We start from the raw sequence: 26,414 nt of genomic DNA, 5'->3' as shown, positions 1-26,414 counted from the left end.
ACATTTCCAATTGGTACTGGGCCACCCTATCAGACCCTGTAACTCAGGGCATGGGTGTACCCAGGGCTGCCAGGGGCTGCAGCATGTATTATGCCACCCCTGGCTGGCCTCTTAAATTTGACACAACTGGCTGCATGACAGCTGGGGCAAAGTCGTGTAATCACCCTTTGCTGTAGGTGTAGTATACCTATACCTAACCCTAAAATGGACACACAGATTCCTATCAGTCACTCCTATGGCAGGCCTTGACAATCCTGAAGGCAGAGTGCTTGGAATCGTGTGAGATGGTGCTCTGGCATGAGCTGAGCCTGTCTGCAGCTTGCGGAATCAAGTCCTAATAGCTGTTCCATGATAACGCATACCATATACTCTTAAGTGCATTATAATCCTCGCGGTTAAATGCTAACTTTGGTATTGCTTTATCAAAACATGTCGAGTAAGGTGTCATACGAATTGGAATACTAACCCCTCGCCAATTCTGGCGACGGGGTTAGCATTCCACCCTTCTAGAGGGACACGACATGTATGTAACTGTGAACCCCGGTTAAAGTTAACTGAAGCCTCAGCTCCACAAAATGGATGCTGCCACCACAGACACGAGTCTGACCCCTTGCAGCTGGGAGTCCTCCCAGTGAGGGGAGCCTGGACAAAGGGTTTCCTGTCAGGGGCGGTGCTAGCACCGTCCCAGACATGGTTTTGTGTATCCTGGGTAGGCAGGGCTTTACAGGAAGGTGACTGCTGAGTGGCACCCCGGTGCTCACTACGCATAGGCCGGTCTGAACCAGTTCCAGGGGCACACCAGCCCCTGGCCTGGGGAAGTCCGGCATGGCAGAGGGGTGTAACCACCCCCCACCTAGTCCCACCCATAGGCAGGACCTAGTCACCGGGTCAGCCCCCTTTTTTAGTATAAAGATAGGAGCGGGCCCCCTGTTCAAATTAGATCATCTTTGGAATCAAGATACCACTTTCTTCGAAAGGACTTCACGATTTCTTCTTCAAGATTCTCCCTTGTGGCTAAGGAGTAGTCACCCTGCATCAAGCGGGCACCATCCTAAAGAACACTGCGGTCTGCTGCAAGTCCTTCATCACGAATCCGACGACCCAGCTCGACGAGACCCGGCTTCCCTGGCACCTCTGACCTCTACTCACCTCTACAGCCAAGCTGAGAACCGTGAGTGCGACGAGACCTCAAGGGACCGACGATCGCCAAGACTGCACGACATCTTTACTGCAAGCCCACCGTGTCCTCCACTGGTGAGTGCTTTGGGGTCCGAGAAGCCCCGACCCTGCGCAGCTCCAGCATCCAAGATCAGCCTCCCTGCATCTCCACGATCGGCGTGGGGCCCTTCTGCTGTTTGCTGTGCACCGCGTTGTTTGGCTACTAGCCGGCTGGCTTGTGGCCTTCTGAACGACGCCCAACGACTTCACGACTGCTGGTCTGGTTGCTCCAGGCTGGCCCTTGCTTCCTTGTTCAAGAGAGGCACCTCGGACCCTCCTGGTCCACCCCAGACGCCATTTTAGGTCCACCGCGTGGGCTTGAATTTGCCAAGGCTTTGTTGCCCAATCCTGGGTCCAGCGACGCCGACAGCTTCCATCTTCGTGGGACAGCTCGATCCTCCATCCTGGTCGCCGACAACGCCTCCTGGTCCGTGAGATCTTCGAGTCAAGCGTCACCCACTCACCTTGTCGAGGTGGCTACCATCCGGTGCCCTCCTGGTGCCCACTGACTACTGGCTAGTAGTCTCGAACTTGGTCCCCTCTGCTTTCAGGTGTCATCTGTCTTCGAGATCCAGGCTTGGATCCAACTGAACTTTCTTCACTGGTCACCGGCCAGCATCTTTTCTTCCGGCTCCTGGTCCGTCTACGAGGATTCCCGACGTCTTTTCAGACCTATGCAGCTGCAGCCCCTGGGCTAGGTAACTTCGGCATTTCGGTGCCCCAGCATAGCCTCACTATCCAAGGGTCAGAATCTACTTTCGTTTTCTCCCTACCAGGTCGGGTTCGCCCGAGAACACTAACTTTCTAATTCCTAGCTACCATAGACTTTTGTCCCGCATCTCGCGTGAGAGTGCACACACTGCACCCGAGTCCCCTAGGCCTCCTAGAAGTAATCTAACGATTCCCTAGTCAAGTCCTAGCGATTCCAAAAGCTATTAGTACTGTACTTACCTGCTAGGAATTTCGCATTCCACTTTCAGAGTATATGGTTTTCCGTGCCCCTCGGGCATTTGTATATACTGTGCTAACTTAAGTATTTTCGTAAGAGTTTTGGTTTGGGCTTAGTACCCTGTCCTCATAAAGAGTACAGGGCTGTTGTGATCTTTAAATAAATAACTGTTTATTTTCATAACACTTGTGTGGTGTCCTTTCACTTGGTATTCAAGGGGTATATGTGTGGTAAACAGCTGGCTTAACACGCCCTCTCGAGTCTTTAGCCTTAGACTGCTCGTATCCACGCTACTAGGATAGCTGGTCTATAAGGTTGACTTACAACCAATCATCAATAAGGGTTGCTGGACTGATACATAGTGTTCACTAGAATAGTGAGCACTGCATATCAGGCCACCTTCTCACAGGGATAACTCTTTCGCAGTTAGGTCCTGTTCTGGGGTGGGGGGGGGACCCGGAGAGGTTGGGGTGTCTCAGGGCGTGGCAGGAGGGGAGGGGGGAAGAACTGGGCTGAGGGGAAATAAGGCTCAGGGAAGGGGTTTTGAAGTTTTGTTGGGGATGAGCGGGTTGGTGTCAAACCTGTAGTCTGGTCACAAAAGGAGATGAACTGGATCCAAATGCTGCGGGACAATGGATAATGGGGGATCTTTAAAATGTGTGTCCTGGAATGTGCGGGGTCTGAATTTGATGGCAAAGAGATACAAAATACACTCCTACCTGGTCCGCAGGGGGGTTCATATAGCCTTTTTACAAGAAACCCATCTAACCAAAAAGGAAGGTATAGCTTTGCAAAGGAGGTGGAGGGGTCACCTGTTCTACACCTCATACTCAGCGTTCGCTAGGGGAGTGCTGATTTGGGTTCGAGCGGGAGCTCCCTTCCAGGTCACTAGGCACTCGGTAGATCCGGATGGGAGATTTGTAGCGGTCGAGGGCTTACTCAGAGGTCGCCATATAGCACTCTGCAGCACTTATGCACCAAACGTAGAGCAGGCAGCATATTTCACTAGACTATCCGGGATATTGGCTAGCTATTTCACAGGGCCGGTACTGATGGGAGGAGACTTCAACTCTATCGAGGACACCACGTTGGATAGGTCGCACCCACTACTGCACACATCCCCTATACACCGTCTAGCGAAACATAGAACAGACTGGCAAGGGCAGTGGGGCCTGACAGATATATGGCGACTACAACACCCAACTGAGAGGGACTATTCCTTCTACTCCAGCTTACATGACCTCCACGTCTGCTTAGATGCTTTCCTGTGCTCCCAACCGGTACTGTCGATGGTAGCCCAGACTGAATATCTAGCACGCACGATATCGGATCACAATCCCTTGCTCCTAACACTAGATTGGATGAACGTAATTACGCAGATCCCGACGTGGCGGCTTCGGCCTGACACGTTGGATGACCCACCGTTCCGTGCAGCACTAGAGGACAGGATCTCCCAATACTTTGCGGAGAATGAAGGCACTGCTTCCTCCAGAGCTACAGAATGGGACGCGCTCAAGATAGTGGTGAGGGGACACTGTATAGGGAAGTTTGCGGGCGCGAGGAGGACATTAATAGACGATTTGGATAAAGCAGAGCGGAAACTGAGAGTGGCAGAAAAAGAACGGCCTAACCACCCCGAACTCCAGGAAAGGGTACGAACAGCACGGGAGGCGGTAGCTGTGGAGGTGGAACGCCTCCGTAGCTTTGATTACAAAACGTACCTGACTAAAACACTAGCTGAGGGGGACAAAACGGGGACTCTCCTGGCCTGGCTGGCCAGCCCTTGCAGGGGCAATACCCTGATCCTGTCCCTAAAGGGATCGAATGGCGAAGTTTATAACACTCAACCGGACATATTAAATTGTTTTAGGGCATATTATGAACGGCTATATAGGAGGGACTTGGGTAACCGACACGAGGCGATAGAGGCCTTGTTGGCCGAGGTGCAGCTACCTCACCTAGACCAGGAGCAAACTGATGCCATTTGAGGCCCGATCAGCTTGACAGAAATCAGGGGAGCAATAAAAGGAATGGCGCACAATAAAACGCCAGGAATGGACGGACTGCCCATCGAGTTTTATGGGAAATTTATAGATCTACTAGCCCCAAGACTCCAAATAATGTATACCGAAGCCAAAGCGAAGGGCACGTTGCCCCAATCGATGCGCGAGGCGATCATGATCCCCCTCTTAAAACCTCGTCGGGAAAGCACTGACCCGGCTTCGTACCGACCGTTGTCAATGTTGACGACGAATTATAAAATCTTAAACACAATCCTAGCCACTAGACTGGTAGCCCACATGCAAGGCCTGATCCATAGAGACCAGTCGGGATTCATCCCTACCAGGAAAACATCGCACAACATCCGCAGACTGCTCCGGTTAATAGCGGAACCTCCACCGACTGCGAGAGCCCCCATGGTATTAGCGATATAGAGAAAGCCTTCGATAGCCTGGAGTGGAGCTACTTATATAAGGTGATGCAAAGTTTCGGCTTGGGTGAGGGTTACATACGATGGACGAAGATACTCTATGCATCAGCGGGTGCTAGAGTAAAAGTGGGAGCTCTGATATCGGATCGGTATGAGGTACACAGGGGCACTAGACAGGGATGTGCACTTTCCCCCCTATTGTTCGCTCTAGCGGTGGAGCCCTTAGCGGCACTGGCTAGAAGTGGTGAATACTACCGCGGTTTGGAGGTTGGAGGGGCCCGCCACTAAATATCCCTATACGCAGACGACCTCCTGTTGTTTCTAGACAACGCTGAGGAGGCAGTGACTGGGGCGGAAGAGCTCCTACTGCGATTCAGGGAAGTCTCGGGTTTAAGGGTAAATTGGGCGAAATCTTGCCTCTTCCCCATCCGAAAAACGGAACGGTGTTCCCTGGTCTGCCCCAGACTATGCTGGGAGGCTGACTGCCTGCACTACCTCGGGGTATATATCTATCATGAGCCCGCAGACCTATTGGATGGCAATATAGGCCGCTGTATCCGAGCGCTGCAAGGCAACATGTCCTTCTGGGCCACCCTCCCTTTATCCATGACAGGCCGAGTGTCATTGCTCAAAATGATAGCCCTACCACGTTTGTTATATTTCTTTAGGACCCTTCCCATGTGGATACCGGGAGCGATCTTTAAACGCCTAAAATCCCAGATAGTGTCCTTCCTGTGGGGAACAGGCAGGCGGAGAATAGCGCTGACGACTCTGACCCACTCCAAAAACGAGGGGGGACTGGCAGTCCCTGACTTCGAGTTATATTACTTGGCAGCACAACTACAGTTCTTCACGCAGGAGGTAGCGAGAGTGTACCGGGGCCCTGAGCAGGAGAGGGACATTGGCACCCCCCGCCACGTACTGGCATATATAACCTTACAACAAAGGTTAGTACTTGGAGGGCTGTCCCAAGAAGAACGGACGATGAGATTATGTTGGAACCGAATGCAAAAGCGAGCCGGTCCTGAACACCCCTATGCGCCCGAAATCCCGATAGGCATGTTAACAGCACTACCGCATGGTGGTGACTGGTCAAGACTCCAACTTTGGGAGGACGCTGGTCTGCAGATGGTGGGGGACCTCTTTGACGACGGAGTTCTAACACCCTACCAGACCCTGCAGGAGCGCTACGACCTCCCCAGAGGAGACTATTTATTACACGCAGCCGCGGTGAGGGCTGTACAGGCTCACTGGAGGGAGGGACTGATGGAACCCAAGACAACATCAGCGTGCCAATACACGATGATGGCCGCGGGGACAGTCAAGGCGGTCACATGCCTTTACTCCAGAATGCATACGGAGAATATGCAACCTCTTACGTGCCTCAAGACTCAATGGGAGGCTGATCTACAGAAAGAAATCCCAGACACAACGTGGTCCCAACTGGTTCAGAGGGCCAGGAAAAGCACCAGAAATGCCCGCTTCCAGTTAATACATCTATACATTATCCATAGGGCCTACCTCACCCCACTTAAAATAGCAACGTATTTCGGCGCGGAGGACGCAGCATGCCCCAGATTTGCGCCACTAAGTGCAGACCTCCTACATATGCTTAGGGACTGTCCCCATTTGCAGGACTACTGGAGGGAAGTGGGCGACACCCTGAATGAGGTGGCAGACAGGGAACTGCAATATGACGGCGCGGTTGCAATCTTACACTGGTTTCCGCACACACGCAAAAACAAACTATCAAGCAAATTCATTGACATGGGCTTACTTATTGCAAAGAGAGAACTGACTAGGGGGTGGAAATCAAAGGTGGCGCCGACACACAGAAGATGGCTGAATGAATTCCTGAAATGGGCTGCGGCGGAGAGTACAATTAGATACCAACTGGCCCGACGTAGATCAGATGAGAAAGCTCAGGAAGCAGCAATGGCGTGGGAGGTCCTGGTTCAGGCTCTCAGAGATAGTGCAGTGGGTAGTGAAGAGGAGGAAGAGGCTGTAGTACCAGAGACCCTGGGGGGAGCAGACCCGAGCCCGGCACCAATGATAGAGCGCGCAGTTCACCCGGGTCACCTTTTTACCAATTTCCACGCACTGGGCTCTGGCGTGCATACGAATGACAGTGTTTTGCGTAAACCGGGTGATTTTCCACACGCTACTATGAGTAATTCAGGGGGTGACTCTTTCACCACTTACTATTCATGTACCTGACTTACCACAGGCACATTACTCCTGATGGATCAGGAGCTAGCAGTGGACAGGCAACAAGTTTCCTATCAGAGTAGAAATACCTTACACATTCAGTATATTTATTGGCACTTAGTGATATGTAATGACCACAGACACCTGATGGAGTTTAAAGGGTTTATATAGGAAGTTAGTTTTTTTCAGAATACATATGCCATAAGTAACCGGCAGATACAAATTAGAACATCAATGATAAAGATCATTACAAAAATATAGCTATGGATTAAGGCAAGCACCATAGATTACTAAGAAAAACTACTGGGTATGCATTTGGGAACATGCTATTCAGTACGAATTTATACTAAGGCAGGGGCGTGGAACAGACCTAATATGTGTACTTATTCTTAAACTAATTCCTAAACCTTATGCTATTCTTACTAAAATCACATCAACCATACTAAAGGGAAGGGATATTGGAACAAGCTAAAATATGCAGTCAGTTTTAATAATATCCTATAGGTAGGGGGAAAAATGGAACATTACTACATAAACCGTTTCATAAAGTTACTTCGAAAAGGTGATAGGAAAATATTCACAGGCAAGAGTGCTTTATTAAGGAAAAAGGAAACGTAAGAGTATAGTTAGACAGACACCCACATATATATTTACCTAGGACAGAATGAGGACTAACCCTGGCCACGGGTCAGTTTGGGAACAGATGGGGACAAGGACCCTCAAGGATTCGGAATGCCAGTAGGCGAGCAGGTACAGCTCAGGACAGTCAGGACAGGATACCCCTCAGGTTGTGGGTCAGGACTGGGCTCATCAAAGGGCACGACCAACACCTGCAGCTTCGGATGCAAGGCCTGCGTTACTCCCCCGCTGCACGGAATCCGCCAGTAACCCCGATTGGGTTTTCGAATCGCCCAGCAAAGTGCTTCGCCAGCACTTAAGACTATTTCCACCCCTTGGAGTTTGTGGAAAATACGGACAGAGTGCTCCGCAGCGCTCTGTATCAATTACCTATAGAGTTCGTAGGGTCAGTGACAGGTCAGCTACTCGGACAAGTCGGACAATTTCTCTAAGCTAAACTAGACTAGTTATACTGTTTTGGGACCCCTAGACTACCCACAAATGTTGCAAGTGACAAGGTCCAAACTTATGATTGGTCGAGAGAGGTGGTTAGGTCATAGTCACCCCCTAAATTCTATGTTCTCATAATTAATATTCATTTTTCAGTACCCACCCCTTACATTCCAGTTCCCAGGGTATGAGAAAGGTGTAAAACAATAGAACACACATAAGACTTATACATTTGTATCAAATTTAGGTACAGCCGAATTCTCTTCCCAGTGCATGGAAGAGGTTCTCAGGCGCATCTCAGCTTCAGGAGCCAGCTGGCTTGGTTTTGCTTCTGCGCGGTTCGGCTTTTCCCTCATCACGTGACAGGGTTGTGGGAGGTTTCAAAGATGGCGTCGCTCCCCACTCCCAGGCCCCAAATACGCGGTACATGAAAAGTAAGCGAAAACAAATTAGAAACACAGAAAAAATGAATACACTGTCTACCATGAATAAGCTTCACTGCACCCCTTACTGCGTAATATCTATAGCATTGAGGGTTAATGCGGAAAAGACAGATATGCAAAAGCGGCATGAGCTAGCAGAGAGCATGGTTAAAGACAAGCGGCCATATTTAGCGACAATGCGCATGAGCAACAATATCCCTCCAAATTGCGAGTGCGTCACATCACGTGGGTATGACCGACGCATGCGCAGACTGGATTTCTGCGAAGCGGCCATTCAGTAGTGCAAGCATCATTACAATTAATAAACATAGATGCGAGCTTCTCTCGGGCACCCGCGTGTATTGGAAAAGGTGAAAATTTAAGACGGACAGGATTGGTTAATGCTTATTAAAGGTTAGACGAGGTTCATGAATGTGAGCAAGTCGCTTTACATGCGAATCCTTGCTCCATCACCAACACAGGACACACAACCACATCAGTCGACTTAAAACTCCTGGTACTCCCATTGCAACCGGATCTCCCGACACCAGGCACGGGTACAGACACCAGGGGGGAGGGGAGGGGGGGGTGAAGGGTGAAGTGATTCTCGGTACCAATAGACGACACAGTAAACATCCCAGGGTTGTTGGGGTGGGGGGGTGAAAAATTAAAAGCAGAGAGCGGTAGACCTCTAGAGATGACTGCACAGACCAACGGGGTTTGGAAGATGCTATTTATACGAGAAACGCTGCCCGGCCTTTGGGATGTGGGTTGTACGGCTGTGTACATGATAACCGGATGGAGTCTATGGACCGAAGGTCCCGCAACAAGGTAATGCATATATGTTGTGATCCTTACATTGAACTCTGCAATAAAAAAAAATTACAAAAAAAACAATAGGCAAGGCATCAAAAATAAACGATGTAATAGTGTATCGACAGTGCCTTCCTTAAGGAAGCTGCAGGGAAAAGCCCCTTTGTGACTTCCGACAGCCAGTGCAACTCTCTGCGAAGCCCCCATAAGAAAAGTCAGATTCCATATTTTAAGTTCCACTTGCTTAAACACCCGTAGTGCGTTCCCTACAGTGGGTTCATCACAGCAATCCTCCCTTTAGTTCAGCTATGTATGCCGTGTTACATCTCACAATGGCGCTCTGATATGAGATGCTAGTAACAAAGTCTATCCGAGCAGACCTTCTCTCAGCAAACACGCCTGCTCAGGACCGTGAGTTGTAAACAAAATATCAGGCTGGACAACCCAGTGCAGTAACCATATAAATAGATTGTGTTCATATGAAATACCATGAAAAGACCTGCACAGTTGCTCGAAGCTGCACGCATTCTGAAAAACCGTGGAGTGCACAATTGTCTCAACCAAATATAAACTTATTTTGACTTGTTCCTAAGTGCTTGTCTATTTACTTACTTATATACTATTGCAGCGCTTCCTCTGATGTGTCTGTAAAACGTACCTTTTGTTCCAAAGTTTTGTCCTGAGTTTTTACCTTCTGTCCTGAATTTTTGTCCTGAATTTGTACGCTCACCGTCCTGAACGCGCACCCATGCCAGTTGGTCACCCGACTGCCAGGACCTCCCACCACTTGTCCAGGCCACCTCTGACCACCAACAACGCTCCCCGCCCCAGCCCAGCAAATGTGCGGGGCGTGCGGCTGCGAGCAGAGAAAAATGGGGCATACCTGACCTACCGCCAGGAACAGTACCGTGTTAATGGAGCGCCCACCCCATAAACAAACACCAAAGACATTCACACCCAGAACATTATAGCAACACATAATGTGTGACTGGCCGCCATAGAGAGTCCTCTCGCCTGACGAGGGACAAGAAGCCAGCGGTCATGGAGGCGGTCGGAGGGGCGTTTACAGAAAAACATAACAAGGGACCGGTTGGGAGGTGATACACTAAAGACTGGGACCAGGGGCTCCTACGAGGGGGTAATGGTGGCGTTTCCGGGGGAGGGGAGGGATCTGCACTTGGAAGTGAGCGTGAACCCCCTGAGTTTACCAGCTTCTTGGTATGATCTCTTTAGGGGGGTCTGTGTGACTAGACCTGGGCCCCAAGCAGGCCAGTGCAACAAGCCGCTCTCCTCCACGTGAGTCCGTTCAGTTCTCATTGGGGATAAGGGGTCTGATCATTTTGTGGCAGGGCTAAGGCGAGCTGCAGAGGGCTTTCCACAATAGCTGCTCGAAGGCAGGTTCCACCGTCTTGAGATCATCTAGAGGGATAAAGGACGCTGGGCCATATTATCAAGAAAGGGTGATACATTATCGCCGCTTTTATCTGCAGGAAACTGCATCTAAAGCGGCGATAATGGGCTTGATAATAGGCCCTTGTGAATTCCCATAGAAGCCCAGGTTCTGCCCATTATTGCCGCTTTAGTAGCAGTTTTCTGCCGCTAAACCGGTGATAATTTTAATGCCGTTCTTGATAATATGCCCCTCAGTCCTTCCCAGCATTTGTGTATTTTCTTGCTTTCTCATTTTTGTGGCTAGATACCTCCTCTTTTCTTTCTTTTTTCTTTCTTTCTTTCGTTCTTTCTTTCTTTCTTTCTTTTTTCTTTCTTTCTTTCTTTCTTTCTTTTTTCTTTCTTTCTTTCTTTTTTCTTACAGCCTTTTTTTCTTTCCTTCTTTCCTTCTTCCTTTTTTTCTTTCTTTCTTTCTTTCTTTCTTTTTTCTTTTTTCTTTCTTTCTTTTTTCTTTCTTTCTTTCTTTCTTTTTTCTTTATGTCTTTATTCTTTCTTTCTTTCTTTCTTTCTTCCTCCCTTCTTCCTTCCTTCCTTTCTTTCTGTCTTTGTTCTTTCTATTTTCTTCCTTTTTCTTTCTTTCTTTCTTTTTTCTTTCTTTCTTTCTTTTTTCTTACAGCCTTTTTTTCTTTCCTTCTTTCCTTCTTCCTTTTTTTCTTTCTTTCTTTCTTTCTTTCTTTTTTCTTTCTTTCTTTCTTTCTTTTTTCTTTCTTTCTTTCTTTCTTTTTTCTTTATGTCTTTATTCTTTCTTTCTTTCTTTCTTTCTTCCTCCCTTCTTCCTTCCTTCCTTTCTTTCTGTCTTTGTTCTTTCTATTTTCTTCCTTTTTCTTTCTTTCTTTCTTTTTTCTTTCTTTCTTTCTTTTTTCTTACAGCCTTTTTTTCTTTCCTTCTTTCCTTCTTCCTTTTTTTCTTTCTTTCTTTCTTTCTTTCTTTTTTCTTTCTTTCTTTCTTTCTTTTTTCTTTCTTTCTTTCTTTCTTTTTTCTTTATGTCTTTATTCTTTCTTTCTTTCTTTCTTTCTTCCTCCCTTCTTCCTTCCTTCCTTTCTTTCTGTCTTTGTTCTTTCTATTTTCTTCCTTTTTCTTTCTTTCTTTCTTTTTTCTTTCTTTCTTTCTTTTTTCTTACAGCCTTTTTTTCTTTCCTTCTTTCCTTCTTCCTTTTTTTCTTTCTTTCTTTCTTTCTTTCTTTTTTCTTTCTTTCTTTCTTTCTTTTTTCTTTCTTTCTTTCTTTCTTTTTTCTTTATGTCTTTATTCTTTCTTTCTTTCTTTCTTTCTTCCTCCCTTCTTCCTTCCTTCCTTTCTTTCTGTCTTTGTTCTTTCTATTTTCTTCCTTTTTCTTTCTTTCTTTCTTTTTTCTTTCCTTCTTCCTTTTTTCTTTCTTTCTTTCTTTTTTTTACAGCCTTTCTTTCTTTCTTTCCTTCTTTCTTTCCTCTCTTTCTTTCCTTCTTTCTTTCCTCTCTTTCCTTCTTTCTTTCCTCTCTTTCCTTCTTTCTTTCCTCTCTTTCTTTCTTTCTTTCTTTCTTTCTTTCTTTCTTTCTTTCTTTCTCTTTCTTTCTTTCTTTCTTTCTTTCTTTCTTTCTTTCTTTCTTTCTTTCTTTCAAATGTTGAGTCTCCCATTTTTTATCGCTTTCTTTTCCTTTTCTGCAGCGCGGTCGCTCTTTCTTGTCTTTCTCCTCTCCGCTCCCTTGTACTTGTGGCAGAGTTTGCTCACATCTTGCTCTTGGTTGTCGTCTTCCTGTTTCCCTCAGGGACAAGAGCCAGCAGCCAGTGCCTTATCACTACTTTGAGAAGGGGAAGATGACGGAGTGCAGCATGTACCTGGTGCACGAGAGAGCCCCCCGCGGGGCCCATCGCTTCATCACCGAGAAGGCTGTGTTCTCCAAGTGGGCCAAGAAGAGGAACATTGTTTTTACTCATCCGTCCTGGAAGAATGACTAGAAGGAGCTTGAGCCAGCCCCGGCGGCTCCTACTGCAAAGTGCCTCAGTCTTGGTGCAATGGGTGAACTTTTGTGGGTGATGACATGGACTTAAGGACACCCCTCCCTCTCTGCACAGAGCCACAGTCTGGACACCTCGTGGAATCAAGGACTCTCTCTCTCTCTCGCTCTCTGCACAGAGTCATGGTGTGGACGGGACACCTTTATGGAATCAGGGACACTCTCTCTCTTTCTCTCCCTTTCTCTGTCTCCCGTCCCTTTCCCCCCCTCTCCCTCTCTCTCTCTCTCCCCGTCCCTTTCCCTCTCTCCCTCTCTCTCGCCCTCCCTTTCCCCCCCCCCTCTCTCTCTCTCTCTCCCCCCCCTCTCTCTCTCTCTCTCTCTCTCTCTCTCTCTCTCTCTCTCTCTCTCTCTCTCTCTCTCTCTCTCTCTGTGCAGACACACAGTCTGGGCACCTTCAGGCGATGAGCCTTGGACCTTCATCGAAGGAGACCGCTTGTGCCAGAAGGGATTGTCTTTTCACCCGTTGTTGCCCTGAGATCCTGGCCGCTCTCCAACTTTTAGTATTTTTACTTTCATGTCAGTGATTGTTAAGCAATTTCTGATGGGGTGGGGTTTGACTAATATGTTTTATTTTAGGTTACAGTGTGGCCTATAATGTCTTTGACACACACAGCTGTAAACATCTTCACTGGCAAAAGCTCAGGAGAAAATAAGGCCACGGACATATGTGGCTTAAATATATGGAAATGGTTGCATGGAGGACACTTTTTAACAGTATTTTTTTACAAATCGCATGTTAGTCGATCAGTCATATAATCAGGTCAATTTTCCGAATCAATTTTATTAAGCGCTTGGCTGAACCTTGAATAACACTCGGCAGTGCAATCATGTAGGGACAGGGCTGATAGGAGCCGGTGAGTGGGAGCACTGGGCGTCAGCCGAGATTGGCACGTAGTCATTAGATGTCAGACTGGGCCAGCGTCGTGAGGGATGCTGGCCACTTTCTGGCCACCAGGACTGGCTGCGTGAGGTTCTTTTCTTGGCCATAAGTGCCCTCTCCAAAACCCTACACTTTACCATAACCCTACATTCACTAGCCCCCTCCCAAACCACCTCTCAAATATGTCCCAACCCTTTATCTGAAACGCTTCCCTTCTTCACACTGTGACAGTAACAATAAGTTTCCAATACGACCCTACAATTGTTCCTACCCCCAAGTCCTAGTAGCAACCACACACCCCGATGAACCCTGCCCTGACCTCTCCTGTCACACCGCTACAACCCAGGTGCTACTGTACTTGAGCTAAGGTTTAGAGAGGCGGTCTGCTCGAAATGGAGACCCCAGTGCCTCGATGCCAGAAGTGTCTTTTCCGTGAGTTAGAAATCTTCCCTCTCATTGGATCCTAGTGGCCGGCGATCCCTTCACTCTGGAATCCTGGGGCTTGAGGGATCCCTTCACTCTGGGATCCTGGGGCTTGAGGGATCTCTCTGGGATCCTGGGGCTTGAGGGATCTCTCTGGGATCCTGGGGCTTGAGGGATCTCTCTGGGATCCTGGGGCTTGAGGGATCTCTGCTGGCAGCGCGCTTTGCGGTAGATCACAAGCTGTATTCAATCCCCTCTTTGATTTGGTTCAAGCGATCACTACTGGATCCTGGAATCTGGTGCACTCTTCATCCCATGATTCTGAGATTTGGGGGATCTCTGCTGGCAGCATGTTTGGTTGTAGGTCACGATTCATCCCACCTTGCAATCTGGGAGAAGGGATCTCTTTTGCAAGGTGGAATCTGGTGACCCTTTCACTCTGGGATCCTGGGATCCCAGAGTCTGTCGGTCCCTTCTCCCTGGGATCCCAGAGTCTGTCGGTCTCTTCTCCGTGGGATCCCAGAGTCTGTCGGTCTCTTCTCTGTGGGATCCCAGAGTCTGTCGGTCTCTTCTCCCTGGGATCCCAGAGTCTGTCTGTCGGTTCTTTCTCTCTGGGATCCCAGAGTCTGTCGGTCTCTTCTCTGTGGGATCCCAGAGTCTACTGGTCCCTTCTCCCTTGGATCCTAAAGATGTTGGTCCCTTCTCCCTGGGATCCCAGAGTCTGTTGGTCCCTTCTCTCTGAGATCCCAGAGTCTGTCGGTCCCTTCTCCCTGGGATCCCAGAGTCTGTCGGTCTCTTCTCCGTGGGATCCCAGAGTCTGTCGGTCTCTTCTCTCTGGGATCCCAGAGTCTGTCGGTCTCTTCTCTCTGGGATCCCAGAGTCTGTCGGTCTCTTCTCTCTGGGATCCCAGAGTCTGTTGGTCCCTTCTCCCTGGGATCCCAGAGTCTGTCGGTCTCTTCTCCGTGGGATCCCAGAGTCTGTCGGTCTCTTCTCTGTGGGATCCCAGAGTCTATCGGTCTCTTCTCTGTGGGATCCCAGAGTCTGTCGGTCTCTTCTCCCTGGGATCCCAGAGTCTGTCTGTCGGTTCTTTCTCTCTGGGATCCCAGAGTCTGTCGGTCTCTTCTCTGTGGGATCCCAAAGTCTACTGGTCCCTTCTCCCTTGGATCCTAAAGATGTTGGTCCCTTCTCCCTGGGATCCCAGAGTCTGTTGGTCCCTTCTCTCTGAGATCCCAGAGTCTGTCGGTCCCTTCTCCCTGGGATCCCAGAGTCTGTGGTCCCTTCTCCCTGGGATCCCAGAGTCTGTTGGTCCCTTCTCCCTGGGATCCCAGAGTCTGTCGGTATCTTCTCTCTGGGATTGCAGAGTCTGTCGGTCCCTTCACCCTTGGATCCCAAAGTCTGTTGGTCCCTTCTCCGTGGGATCCCAGAGTCTGTCGGTCCCTTCTCTCTGGGATCCCAGAGTCTGTCGGTCCCTTCTCTCTGGGATCCCAGAGTCTGTCGGTCCCTTCTCTCTGGGATCCCAGAGTCTGTTGGTCTCTTCTCTCTGGGATCCCAGAGTCTGTCGGTTCCTTCTCTCTGGGATCCCAGAGTCTGTCGGTCCCTTCTCCCTGGGATCCCAGAGTCTGTTGGTCTCTTCTCTGTGGGATCCCAGAGTCTGTCGGTCTCTTCTTTGTGGGATCCCAGAGTCTGTTGGTTCCTTCTTTCTGGGATTGCAGAGTCTGTTGGTCCCTTCTCCCTGGGATCCCAGAGTCTGTCTGTCTTTTCTCTGTGGGATCCCAGAGTCTGTCTGTCTCTTCTCTGTGGGATCCCAGAGTCTGTCGGTCTCTTATCTGTGGGATCCCAGAGTCTGTCGGTCTCTTCTCCCTGGGATCCCAGAGTCTGTTTGTTCCTTCTCCCTGGGATTGCAGAGTCTGTTGGTCCCTTCTCCCTGGGATCCCAGAGTCTGTCTGTCTTTTCTCTGTGGGATCCCAGAGTCTGTCTGTCTCTTCTCTGTGGGATCCCAGAGTCTGTCTGTCTTTTCTCTGTGGGATCCCAGAGTCTGTCGGTCTCTTCTCTGTGGGATCCCAGAGTCTGTCGGTCTCTTCTCTGTGGGATCCCAGAGTCTACTGGTCCCTTCTACCTGGGATCCCAAAGTCTGTCGGTCTCTTCTCTCTGGGATCAAGAGTCTGTTGGTCCCATCTCTCTGCGGTCCCAGAGTCGAGATCCTTCCCCTTACTCTCCCTTGCTGCTGCGGGCTTTGGCGGTCAGCTCTCTCTCTCTCTGGAGATATATTATATGTGTGGCTCTCTCCCGTTTGAACTCTACTTTTGTGCATCTGTTATTATTTAGCACCCAGAATCACACACTTTTTCAAGACGTTAGGATTTTGACTAAAGTCGATAGAAGAAATATCAACAATTCTAATAATTGAAGAGTAATAGATGAATCAGGAACATTTTGTCTCTACCTCAACAAATGCTTCATTATAAGTTTCCGAAGAACGGAGAGAGACCATGGCCTCCCGAGTACTCTCTGGAGACCGAGGCACAGTGCCCACCATCAATTCTTCACAGTCTTCCTCACGTTTGTGCACCAGCTTGAGGTCACGACTGACGGACCTGATGCAGTGGTGCCCTTCGGAGATCACTTCCACCGGTGTCTTTGGACCTTCTGGGGGAGGTAAACGCCTGCAGGGATGTCCGCCACCAGGTCCAGGGCCACAAGAGTGGTCCTGTTTGGAGCCGGATATCAAGGGAGCAGCTTAGAAACAAAGAATACAGCGCACTTGCCCTGCACCTGCCCCACCACAAATGCAACTTTATTGTCAAAAATAACCACTAAACTGAAGACTCTTCAAACTGTCTCTTCAACGGAGACCTCAATTCTTCGAGTGCTGGAGGTCTGCGGTGTTTAGGGGTCTTCTGTCAGCACTGCCTTTACTCAGAGTCCTCCAGCGATTTGGCGTGCACCATCGTCAAGATCTTACAACTTGTCTTCCTGGTTCTCAACTTATCTATGTATCTTTTATCCATTGCCATGGCGGGAGCCTCTGCGGTGTCTCCATCAGCCCCTGAGCTCTTGACCACTTTCATTGTATTCGGTCAGAATGTGAGATATGTTCGTCTAGACTCGGGACTTAAACTGAAAGGTATTCACTGAAATACCCTGTTATGAACCACTAGACTGCGATTCAATGCATCTCACCCCTTCGCCTCCCAGTATTTCTCTAATGTATTCTCCCCCTGCTCCTGCTGCTCAGATCCTGCCCAGCTCCCTCAGTACCCAGTATATCGTACCTAGCCCATCTCTTCCAGCACTCGGTGTATCATACACTCCCCATCTCTTCCAACACTCGGTGTATCGTACCCTCCCAATCTCTTCCAGCACTCGGTGTATCGTACCCTCCCCATCTCTTCCAGCACTCGGTGTATCGTACCCTCCCCATCTCTTCCAGCACTCAGTGTATCATACCTAGCCCATCTCTTCCAGCACTCAGTGTATCGTACCTAGCCCATCTCTTCCAGCACTCGGTGTATCGTACCGTCCCCATCTCTTCCAGCACTCGGTGTATCGTACCCTCCCCATCTCTTCCAGCACTCGGTGTATCGTACCCTCCCAATCTCTTCCAGCACTCGGTGTATCGTACCCTCCCCGTCTCTTCCAGCACTCGGTGTATCGTACCCTCCCCATCTCTTCCAGCACTCATTGTATCATACCCCCCCATCTCTTCCAGCACTCAGTGTATCGTGCCTAGCCCATCTCTTCCAGCACTCAGTGTATCGTACCCTCCCCATCTCTTCCAGCACTCATTGCATCGTACCCTCCCCATCTCTTCCAGCACTCATTGCATCGTACCCTCCCCATCTCTTCCAGCACTCGGTGTATCGTACCCTCCCAATCTCTTCCAGCACTCGGTGTATCGTACCCTCCCCATCTCTTCCAGCACTCATTGTATCATACCCTTCCCATCTCTTCCAGCACTCATTGCATCGTACCCTCCCCATCTCTTCCAGCACTCAGTGTATCGTACCCTTCCCATCTCTTCCAGCACTCAGTGTATCGTACCCTCCCCATGTCTTCCAGCACTCAGTGTATCGTACCCTCCCCATCTCTTCCAGCACTCAGTGTATCATACCTAGCCCATCTCTTCCAGCACTCAGTGTATCGTACCTAGCCCATCTCTTCCAGCACTCGGTGTATCGTACCGTCCCCATCTCTTCCAGCACTCAGTGTATCGTACCCTGCCCATCTCTTCCAGCACTCGGTGTATCGTACCCTCCCCATCTCTTCCAGCACTCGGTGTATCGTACCCTCCCCATCTCTTCCAGCACTCAGTGTATCGTACCCTCCCCATCTCTTCCAGCACTCAGTGTATCGTACCCTCCCAATCTCTTCCAGCACTCATTGCATCGTACCCTCCCCATCTCTTCCAGCACTCAGTGTATCGTACCCTTCCCATCTCTTCCAGCACTCGGTGTATCGTACCTAGCCCATCTCTTCCAGCACTCGGTGTATCGTACCCTCCCCATCTCTTCCAGCACTCAGTGTATCGTACCCTGCCCATCTCTTCCAGCACTCGGTGTATCGTACCCTCCCCATCTCTTCCAGCACTCGGTGTATCGTACCCTCCCCATCTCTTCCAGCACTCAGTGTATCGTACCCTCCCCATCTCTTCCAGCACTCAGTGTATCGTACCCTCCCGATCTCTTCCAGCACTCATTGCATCGTACCCTCCCCATCTCTTCCAGCACTCATTGTATCGTACCCTTCCCATCTCTTCCAGCACTCAGTGTATCATACACTCCCAATCTCTTCCAGCACTCGGTGTATCGTACCCTCCCCATCTATTCCAGCAATCGGTGTATCGTACCCTCCCCATCTCTTCCAGCACTCGGTGTATCGTACCCTGCCCATCTCTTCCAGCACTCATGGCATCACACCCTCCCCATATCTTCCAGCACTCATTGCATCGTGCCCTCCCATGCTCTCCCTGTACTCAGTACATCATACCCTCCTGTGCCCTCCTAATCCAAGTACTCACTTCTCCATGCTTACCCGTTCCTCCCAGTTACTCATTATACGGCATCCTCACTGCTGCCCAGTGCTTTTCTCTGTTACGGAAGCTTCAGGGCGCTCAGAATGTAATGACAAATCATTATTTATGAAGTAAAGTGTCTTTGGATCGTCACCAGCACAATATGTGACCTTTATAAACTGTTTTACAATACCTGCTGCCTCTTGTATCTTTTGTTAAACATCTTAGCCATGCCATTGGCGTGCACCAGAGATGGTGAGGGCAGTGGTACCCTGAGCGCGAGGGCACAGGTCCACAGAGCATGAGGGCACAGGCCTCCTGAGCGGGAGGGCAGAGGTGCCCTGAGTGTGAGGGCACAGGCCTCCTGAGCGGGAGGGCAGAGGTGCCCTGAGTGTGAGGGCACAGGCCTTCTTAGTGTGAGGTCCCCTGAGCGTGAGGGCAGAGGTGCCCTGAGTGTGAGGGCACAGGCCTTCTTAGTGTGAGGTCCCCTGAGCGTGAGGGCAGAGGTGCCCTGAGTGTGAGGGCACAGGCCTTCTTGGTGTGAGGTCCCCTGAGCGTGAGGGCAGAGGTGCCCTGAGTGTGAGGGCACAGGCCTCCTGAGCGGGAGGGCAGAGGTGCCCTGAGTGTGAGGGCACAGGCCTTCTTAGTGTGAGGTCCCCTGAGCGTGAGGGCAGAGGTGCCCTGAGTGTGAGGGCACAGGCCTTCTTAGTGTGAGGTCCCCTGAGCGTGAGGGCATAGGTGCCTTGAGTGTGAGGGCACAGGCCTTCTTAGTGTGAGGTCCCCTGAGCGTGAGGGCAGAGGTGCCCTGAGATGAGTGTGAGAGCAGAGGTGCCCTGAGCATGAGGGCAGAGGTCACCTGAGCGTGAGGGCACAGGCCTCCTGAGCGTGAGGGCAGAGGTGCCCTGAGTGTGAGGGCAGAGGTGCCCTGAGCATGAGGGCAGAGGTCACCTGAGCGTGAGGGCACAGGCCTCCTGAGTGTGAGGGCAGAGGTGCCCTGAGAGTGAGGGCAGAGGTCCCCTGAACCTGAGTACAGAGGTCCCCTAAGCATGATGACACTGCTTCCTTGAGCCCCCAGGTCCCCTAAGCATAAGGCCAGAGGTCCCCTGAGTGTGAGGGCAGAGGTCCCCTAACCCTGTGGGCACTGCTCCTGTGAGCCTGCGGGCAGAGGTCCCCAGTGCATGAGGGCACAGGCCCCCTGAGTGTGAGAGCAGAGTTGCCCTGAGAGTGAAGGCTCAGGTTCCATGAACGTGAGAGCATAGGTCCCCTGAGTGTGAGGGCACATGCCTCTGAGCATGAGGGCAGAGGCCCCCTGAGTGTGAGGCAGCGGTGGTGCCTTCATTAGGGCACAGGGGTGTTGCCTCTATGTTTGTTTTGTTGCCCCAGGGCGATTCCATTTTTTTTTGCTGCAGTGCGCGGTATGGCTTAGGCAAAGTTTGCCTTTCTATAAGGCAAAGGAAGTCAGTGACAGAGGGCGGCTGACGTGGGTGGAGCCTCCTTGAATGATTGACAGCTGCACAGGGCAGCCGCCTGGGCCTCCTTGAATGATTGACAGTTGCACAGGGCAACCTCCTGGGTCTCCTTGAATAATTGACAGTTACACAGGTCAGCCACCTGGCCTCCTCGGGTGAAACGCTCATGTCAGGGTGGGCGGGTGCCTTGCTCTGACCAGAGCTACCTGCGCAATGCAGGAGCCCTGGAGATTGCTGCCACACCCCCAAGGCTCCTGGTGGGTGCTGGCAGTGCCTGCCCCAGCCAATCCCCATTGTAGTGTCCTCGGTGGAATTACGACAGACACTTATCACTTTTATTACAGAGCCTTTATTCTGCACATCTGCTCCTTACCCTGTCCTTATCCTAACTAACTTCCTTTGTGTCTCTGACCCCTCCTGTTCCCTTTCCTGTCTTTACTCCGCCCCCAAACACTAGACTGCATCGCACAGTCTTGCATCTCCCCCTTTCTTGACAACATGAACTTAATTTCCACTGTGTTCGTAATTCTTCAGTCAGTCGCACCAGTTGGCGGACAGTCTGTTCAGGCCACAAAGATACGTCTCTAGGTATGAGCTCAGGTTCAGTTCGTTCTTCAAGCTTCAATAGTGTAGAGTCGGTGGTGGGCCCGTCTTCGGCCGATCTTTCTGTTGTCTTAACACAAACGTCCTTGCCCGCGGGAGTGGACCTTTGAGAATGCGAGACGTTGCGTGTGAGCCTCTTATTCTCAGATTCCTCAGTCATCACGATTCCTTCTTGAAGTGTGGCTGCTAATGGCTCGGCTCGGTGGTAGCAGTCTGTCTTCCTTTGTGGCGATTGTTTCCTAAACATCCACTTGTAGTTTCGCTTCTTTGGTCCTTTCGGTCAGGAGCAACAATGTCCTCATGCTCGCACTCCATCGCATCAGACAGTAAGGCACTATCTGAACTGATTTCTGAGCATCCGCTTGTAGTTTCGCTTCTGTTGTCTTTCCGGTCAAGAGCAATAATGTCCTCACGTTTGCACTCCATCGTAAGGTAGTAACACAGTAAGGCATTATCCGAACTGAGGGTCCTAGTTCGATTCTGAGACTCATTTGCTGGCTCTATTTGTCTTAACAGCTCCCACTCGCGCTCAGGATTGTTGAACTCTTTGACCACTCGGGTATGTGCAATCTCCGCTCTCATCCCCTTTTGTCTTCTTGATGAAGATCTATCTGTGTCACCATGTTCTACCTTCCTGACAGAGTGATGGAACAGTCCTTTCCCAAACCAATGTGTAGCATCCCATATGTTTGTTTTTCTTCTGAAAACCCTTGGAGTCAACCTCGCAGACCCAGTCAGGGGTGACGGTACCCTACGCAGGTCTGGATATGACGGCAACTGACGGGACAAGTTGCTTGATGGGGTGATCGAATGTTCTGCGTCCAATGTCCGTTCAGGAGATTGATACCATGGGCGTTGTCGTGAACTTGAGTCTATTGACCCGAGTGATCGTACCGACATGCCTTCTGAATCAGGGGAGTCTCTTGCTGATTTCCTTTGGGACCCTCCTTTCAAGTGTGTTTTGACTGATACCTTTCTTGAACTGGTAGTCCGTGACGAACTGCTCTTAGAGTTGGAGCTGTCTTTGGGATATTTCTTGGGGTACGTCTCGCGCCATGTCTTCCGCGCTGCTTCAGTGGAAAGGTTTTCTGACAGCCAAGCGTTTATTTCTTTTGTTCGACCCCAAGGCCTTTCGCTGCCCCACTCGTATGAAGTTAATTGTCTCCTCTGAGTCTCCTCGTTGTCACAGGTGTCCTTATTGTATTTACCTATGCCTTTCTGGTGTCTGAGTGAATCACCCCGTCTTATGCGGCTTGTTTCTTCTTCTCGCTTGTTGGAGGCCCTGGTGTCTGTGTCATGGGAGTGGTGTTTTCCACGGCTGCATATTTCTTCTGACTCGTCTATGAAGATTGGTGAACCGCGGGTTGCTCGGGTGTGTTTGTGTACCGGCTTCCAGAGTTGACATGACTGGTCCGGTCTTCTGTAGCTTGTCTTTCCTTCATATTTGTTGAGTAGGCTGTCATCGGTTCCATCCGTGCGATCTGTCCCACTTGACTCTTCTTCAGAATAGTTTGTACCATTTGTTGAGTGACTCCTTGAGGTTGAGTGACTCCTTGAGGTTGAGTGACTCCTTGAGGTTGAGTGACTCCTTGAGGTTGAATGACTCCTTGAGGTTGAATGACTCCTTGAGGTTGAATGACTCCTTGAGGTTGAGTGACTCCTTGAGGTTGAGTGACTCATTGAGGTTGAGTGACTCCTTGAGGTTGAGTTACTCCTTGAGGTTGAATGACTCCTTGAGGTTGAGTGACTCCTTGAGGTTGAGTGACTCCTTGAGGTTGAATGACTCCTTGAGGTTGAGTGACTCATTGAGGTTGAGTGACTCCTTGAGGTTGAGTGACTCCTTGAGGTTGAGTTACTCCTTGAGGTTGAATGACTCCTTGAGGTTGAGTGACTCCTTGAGGTTGAATGACTCCTTGAGGTTGAGTGACTCCTTGAAGTTGAATGACTCCTTGAGGTTGAATGACTCCTTGAGGTTGAGTGACTCCTTGAGGTTGAATGACTCCTTGAGGTTGAGTGACTCCTTGAGGTTGAGTGACTCCTTGAGGTTGAATGACTCCTTGAGGTTGAGTGACTCCTTGAGGTTGAGTGACTCCTTGAGGTTATGTCAGTGGAGCTGTCGTAATCCTGGATCATCCCAGTCTTTTGTCTTCGCGTTGTTGACCCAGAGTATTTCATGTCACTTTGTCTCTCCTGCTGTCTTGTCTCTAGTTTGCCTTTGCCCTCCCTCTTTCTGGTTTCGTTTACCTCCTGGGTTTTATGCTCTGACATAAGTGATGTCTCCGTTCTCTGGTCTTTCTTTCTTGCATTGAAATGCAATTCCCTTGACAATTCTCTTGCTTTGCCTCGCTCTCCAGCTTCAGCCCTCATGATGATTTACTTTAACGAGAATTGCCTTCGAAGTATCCTGCGCTGTGTGTCTGGTTTTGAACAGCTCTCAATTGCCCGGAGACGAATCGCTTCCTCATTTGTGAATGTATTGAATTGGCAGTACCGTACCAACTTTTGTAACCTCATTATAAAGTTTGGTAATGATTCCCCTGGTTCCCGTCGTGCTGCGTTGAAGACAATGCGTTCATGATCTACGTCTTCCTTTGTGGTGAAATGGGCGTGTATCGTCTCTTTGAGTTTTCTATATGTCTCTGTGTCCTTTGCTGAAAATGTTCTGATTAGGCGTCGGCCTTCGTGACCCACCAGTTAAAGTAGTAGTAGTAGACATTTGCTATCTCTTTGCTCTCCGGTTGTGTCAAGAAATGCATCCAGTGATTTCAACCACCGGTTCCATTTGGGACCCAAACTCTGGTTGCTGGTCTGTGCCACTGGGGGTGGTACTCCAATGCAGGGGTTAGATTTGTGTGTTTCTTTTCTCACTGACATGATGGTGGAATGTGCTAGTATGACAATGTCACAGGACTGTTCACTTTGCTTCCTGTCTTCTTTTGCTGACCCTCCTCGGCCGAGAGCCTTTGTTTGGTCGTTTCCTTTGATTTTGGTAAGATTCGCCGCTCCCGGGTGACTACTGTATGTTGTCCACCCTTGGCGCGACTGTCTCAGTATGCATCAGTGAGTTAAGCTTGGATTTCCTGAGTTCAAATGGCCACTATTCAGCTGTACCATGCGTGATTCGTGGCTCTGCGAATTCCCGCTTTCTTTGGTGTTGCTTGCTAACTGCAGGTGGTCGGTGGCGCTTCCGCAATGATACGTGGCAACGTTGACATCTTCTTCTTGCGTTTCGTTTCAGACTAGTGCAGGTTATCCAGTCACTTAGTTGATGAGGGAAGGCTTCTTTGATATTTGTTTACTCCTGCTTCTGGATCATTTGTTTTCACATGGTGCTAATGTTTACTTTTGTACCTGCCTTTGCTCGTGCTTGTTACGTTCTGGCTCTACATTTGCTTGTGTTTGTCGCATTCGAGATTTGTACTGGCTTGTGCTTGTTGTGTTTATCGTGGAATTGGCTTTTGCTTGTTGCTAAAGTCACTTCGATTCATCACACTTCTTGTTGCTTGTATCAGTGCTTGATTGTGCTCAAGGTCGTCTATGTTACTGGTGCTTGCTCGTGCTTGTTTCATTTGTGTTTCTTGCCTTTACCAATGCTTGTTGTGCTTACTGTTGTCCTTGCTTATGCCTGGTTACTTGTTTCAGCTCTTGTGCTTGCTTATATATTGCACTTCTTGCATTTACTCGTGCTTGCTTATGTTGGCTCTTGTGCTTGCTCGTGCTTTCACCCTTCCCTTTGCATGTGCTTGTTTACTTGTTCAGCCTCTTGCATTGGCTTGTGCATATGTCCCTTTTGCATTTACTCGTGCTTGTTTATTATGAACTCTTGCACTTGCTTGTGCTTGATAGCAAAACTGGAGGTTGCCTGACTTCAAAATGGCCGCTCCTTGGCCTTAACAGGGAAGTGGTGGGAACAGCCTGACCTCAAGATGGCCGCCGCACTTGAAATCTCGCTTCTCACGAGATTTGGCTCCCTCTAATGAAACTCAACTAACGGCAGTCTTCAAACACTCACCGACAAGCCAGTCTTCTCTGCAGACTATGCTCCAGACATCACCATTCTCCGCGGCGAAAGGTAAGATCGGGGTGGGCTCCCGACAATGATTTCACTCACGCATCCAGGGTGAGCATTCGATCTTAGCGCTCGACGGCGCTGCTGCAGTTCTGCTCCACGCGACCGGCCAGCCACGGAGCTGCGGTCGTTCCTCACTGGCCGCTATGAACTCAGCGGCAACTTTGCGATTCTGCTCCACGCAGCAGACTAACTGCGGAGCTGCCGACATTCACCACTGGCCGTTGTAATCTAGGCGGCGATGTTTCTTCCAGACACGCGTCGCGACGGCGATTTCTTTCACGTGTTCACAGGACAGGGTCGCTCGTCTCCATGGGTTTGGGAAGTGGCATAGTGTGCCATCCCACTCTCGTCGCCAGCTGTAGTATCCTCTGTGGAATTACGACAGACACTTATCACTTTTATTACGGAGCCTTTATTCTGCACATCTGCTCCTTACCCTGTCCTTATCCTTACTAACTTCCTTTGTGTCTCTGACCCCTCCTGTTCCCTTTCCTGTCTTTACTCCGCCCCCTAAACACTAGACTGCATCGCACAGTCTTACACCCATGCTGCTCTGTAACATAGACGTCAAGGGAGCAGCGCAAGGATTGGCTCAGGAGTGGTGGGGCGGGGACTGGAGGGCGGTGGTCACAGAGCACGGGGCACGTCTGGAGGTGTGTCAGACGCGGAGTGTTTTAGTTATTTATTTTCAGGTCCTCTTGACGACTTGAGTGCAATTATTTGGTGAATTTGAACCTCTGAACAGTGAACACGCTGGACCAGACATGTATGTGCCTGAAAGGCTGCTTTGAACACACGGCAGCCGCAGAGCTGTGCAGGGAAAGGATGCACGTGAGAGGCTTGCTGCATCCCCAGAGCTGCGATGGTAAAGAATGCACGTGAGAGGTTTGCTGCATCCCCAGAGCTGCGCAGGATAAAGGATGCACGTGAGAGGTTTGCTGCATCCCCAGAGCTGTGCAGGGACGTGAGAGGTTTGCTGCATCCCCAGAGCCGTGCAGGGACGTGAGAGGTTTGCTGCATCCCCAGAGCTGTGCAGGGACGTGAGAGGTTTGCTGCATCCCCAGAGCTGTGCAGGGACGTGAGAGGTTTGCTGCATCCCCAGAGCTGTGCAGGGACGTGAGAGGTTTGCTGCATCCCCAGAGCTGTGCAGGGAAAGGATGCACGTGAGAGGTTTGCTGCATCCCCAGAGCTGTGTAGGGAAAGGATGCATGTGAGAGGTTTGCTGCATCCCCAGAGCTGTGCAGGGAAAGGATGCACGTGAGAGGTTTGCTGCATCCCCAGAGCCGTGCAGGGAAAGGATGCACGTGAGAGGTTTGCTGCATCCCCAGAGCCGTGCAGGGAAAGGATGCACGTGAGAGGTTTGCTGCATCCCCAGAGCCGTGCAGGGAAAGGATGCGCGTGAGAGGT

At 50.0% G+C, this 26,414-nt stretch overlaps 1 protein-coding gene across 1 annotated transcript in view; it reads left to right on the top strand.

Moving 5' to 3' along the window:
* ST6GALNAC4 (ST6 N-acetylgalactosaminide alpha-2,6-sialyltransferase 4) overlaps positions 1 to 19,055 on the top strand; it is a 215,599-nt gene extending 196,544 nt beyond the window's left edge. Inside the window, exon 6 of the mRNA XM_086924946.1 lies at positions 12,301 to 19,055. Within this exon, the coding sequence (XP_086781072.1) occupies positions 12,301 to 12,490 (190 nt within the window). The 3' untranslated portion in view covers positions 12,491 to 19,055. The remainder of the gene's footprint in view (positions 1 to 12,300) is intronic.
* The last annotated feature ends 7,359 nt before the right edge of the window (positions 19,056 to 26,414 follow it).

The sequence above is a fragment of the Lissotriton vulgaris genome, chromosome 5, assembly GCF_964263255.1.
Source record: "Lissotriton vulgaris chromosome 5, aLisVul1.2, whole genome shotgun sequence".
In the NCBI taxonomy this organism is placed as follows: Eukaryota; Metazoa; Chordata; class Amphibia; order Caudata; family Salamandridae; genus Lissotriton; species Lissotriton vulgaris.
This window is presented reverse-complemented; position numbering and strand designations above follow the sequence as displayed.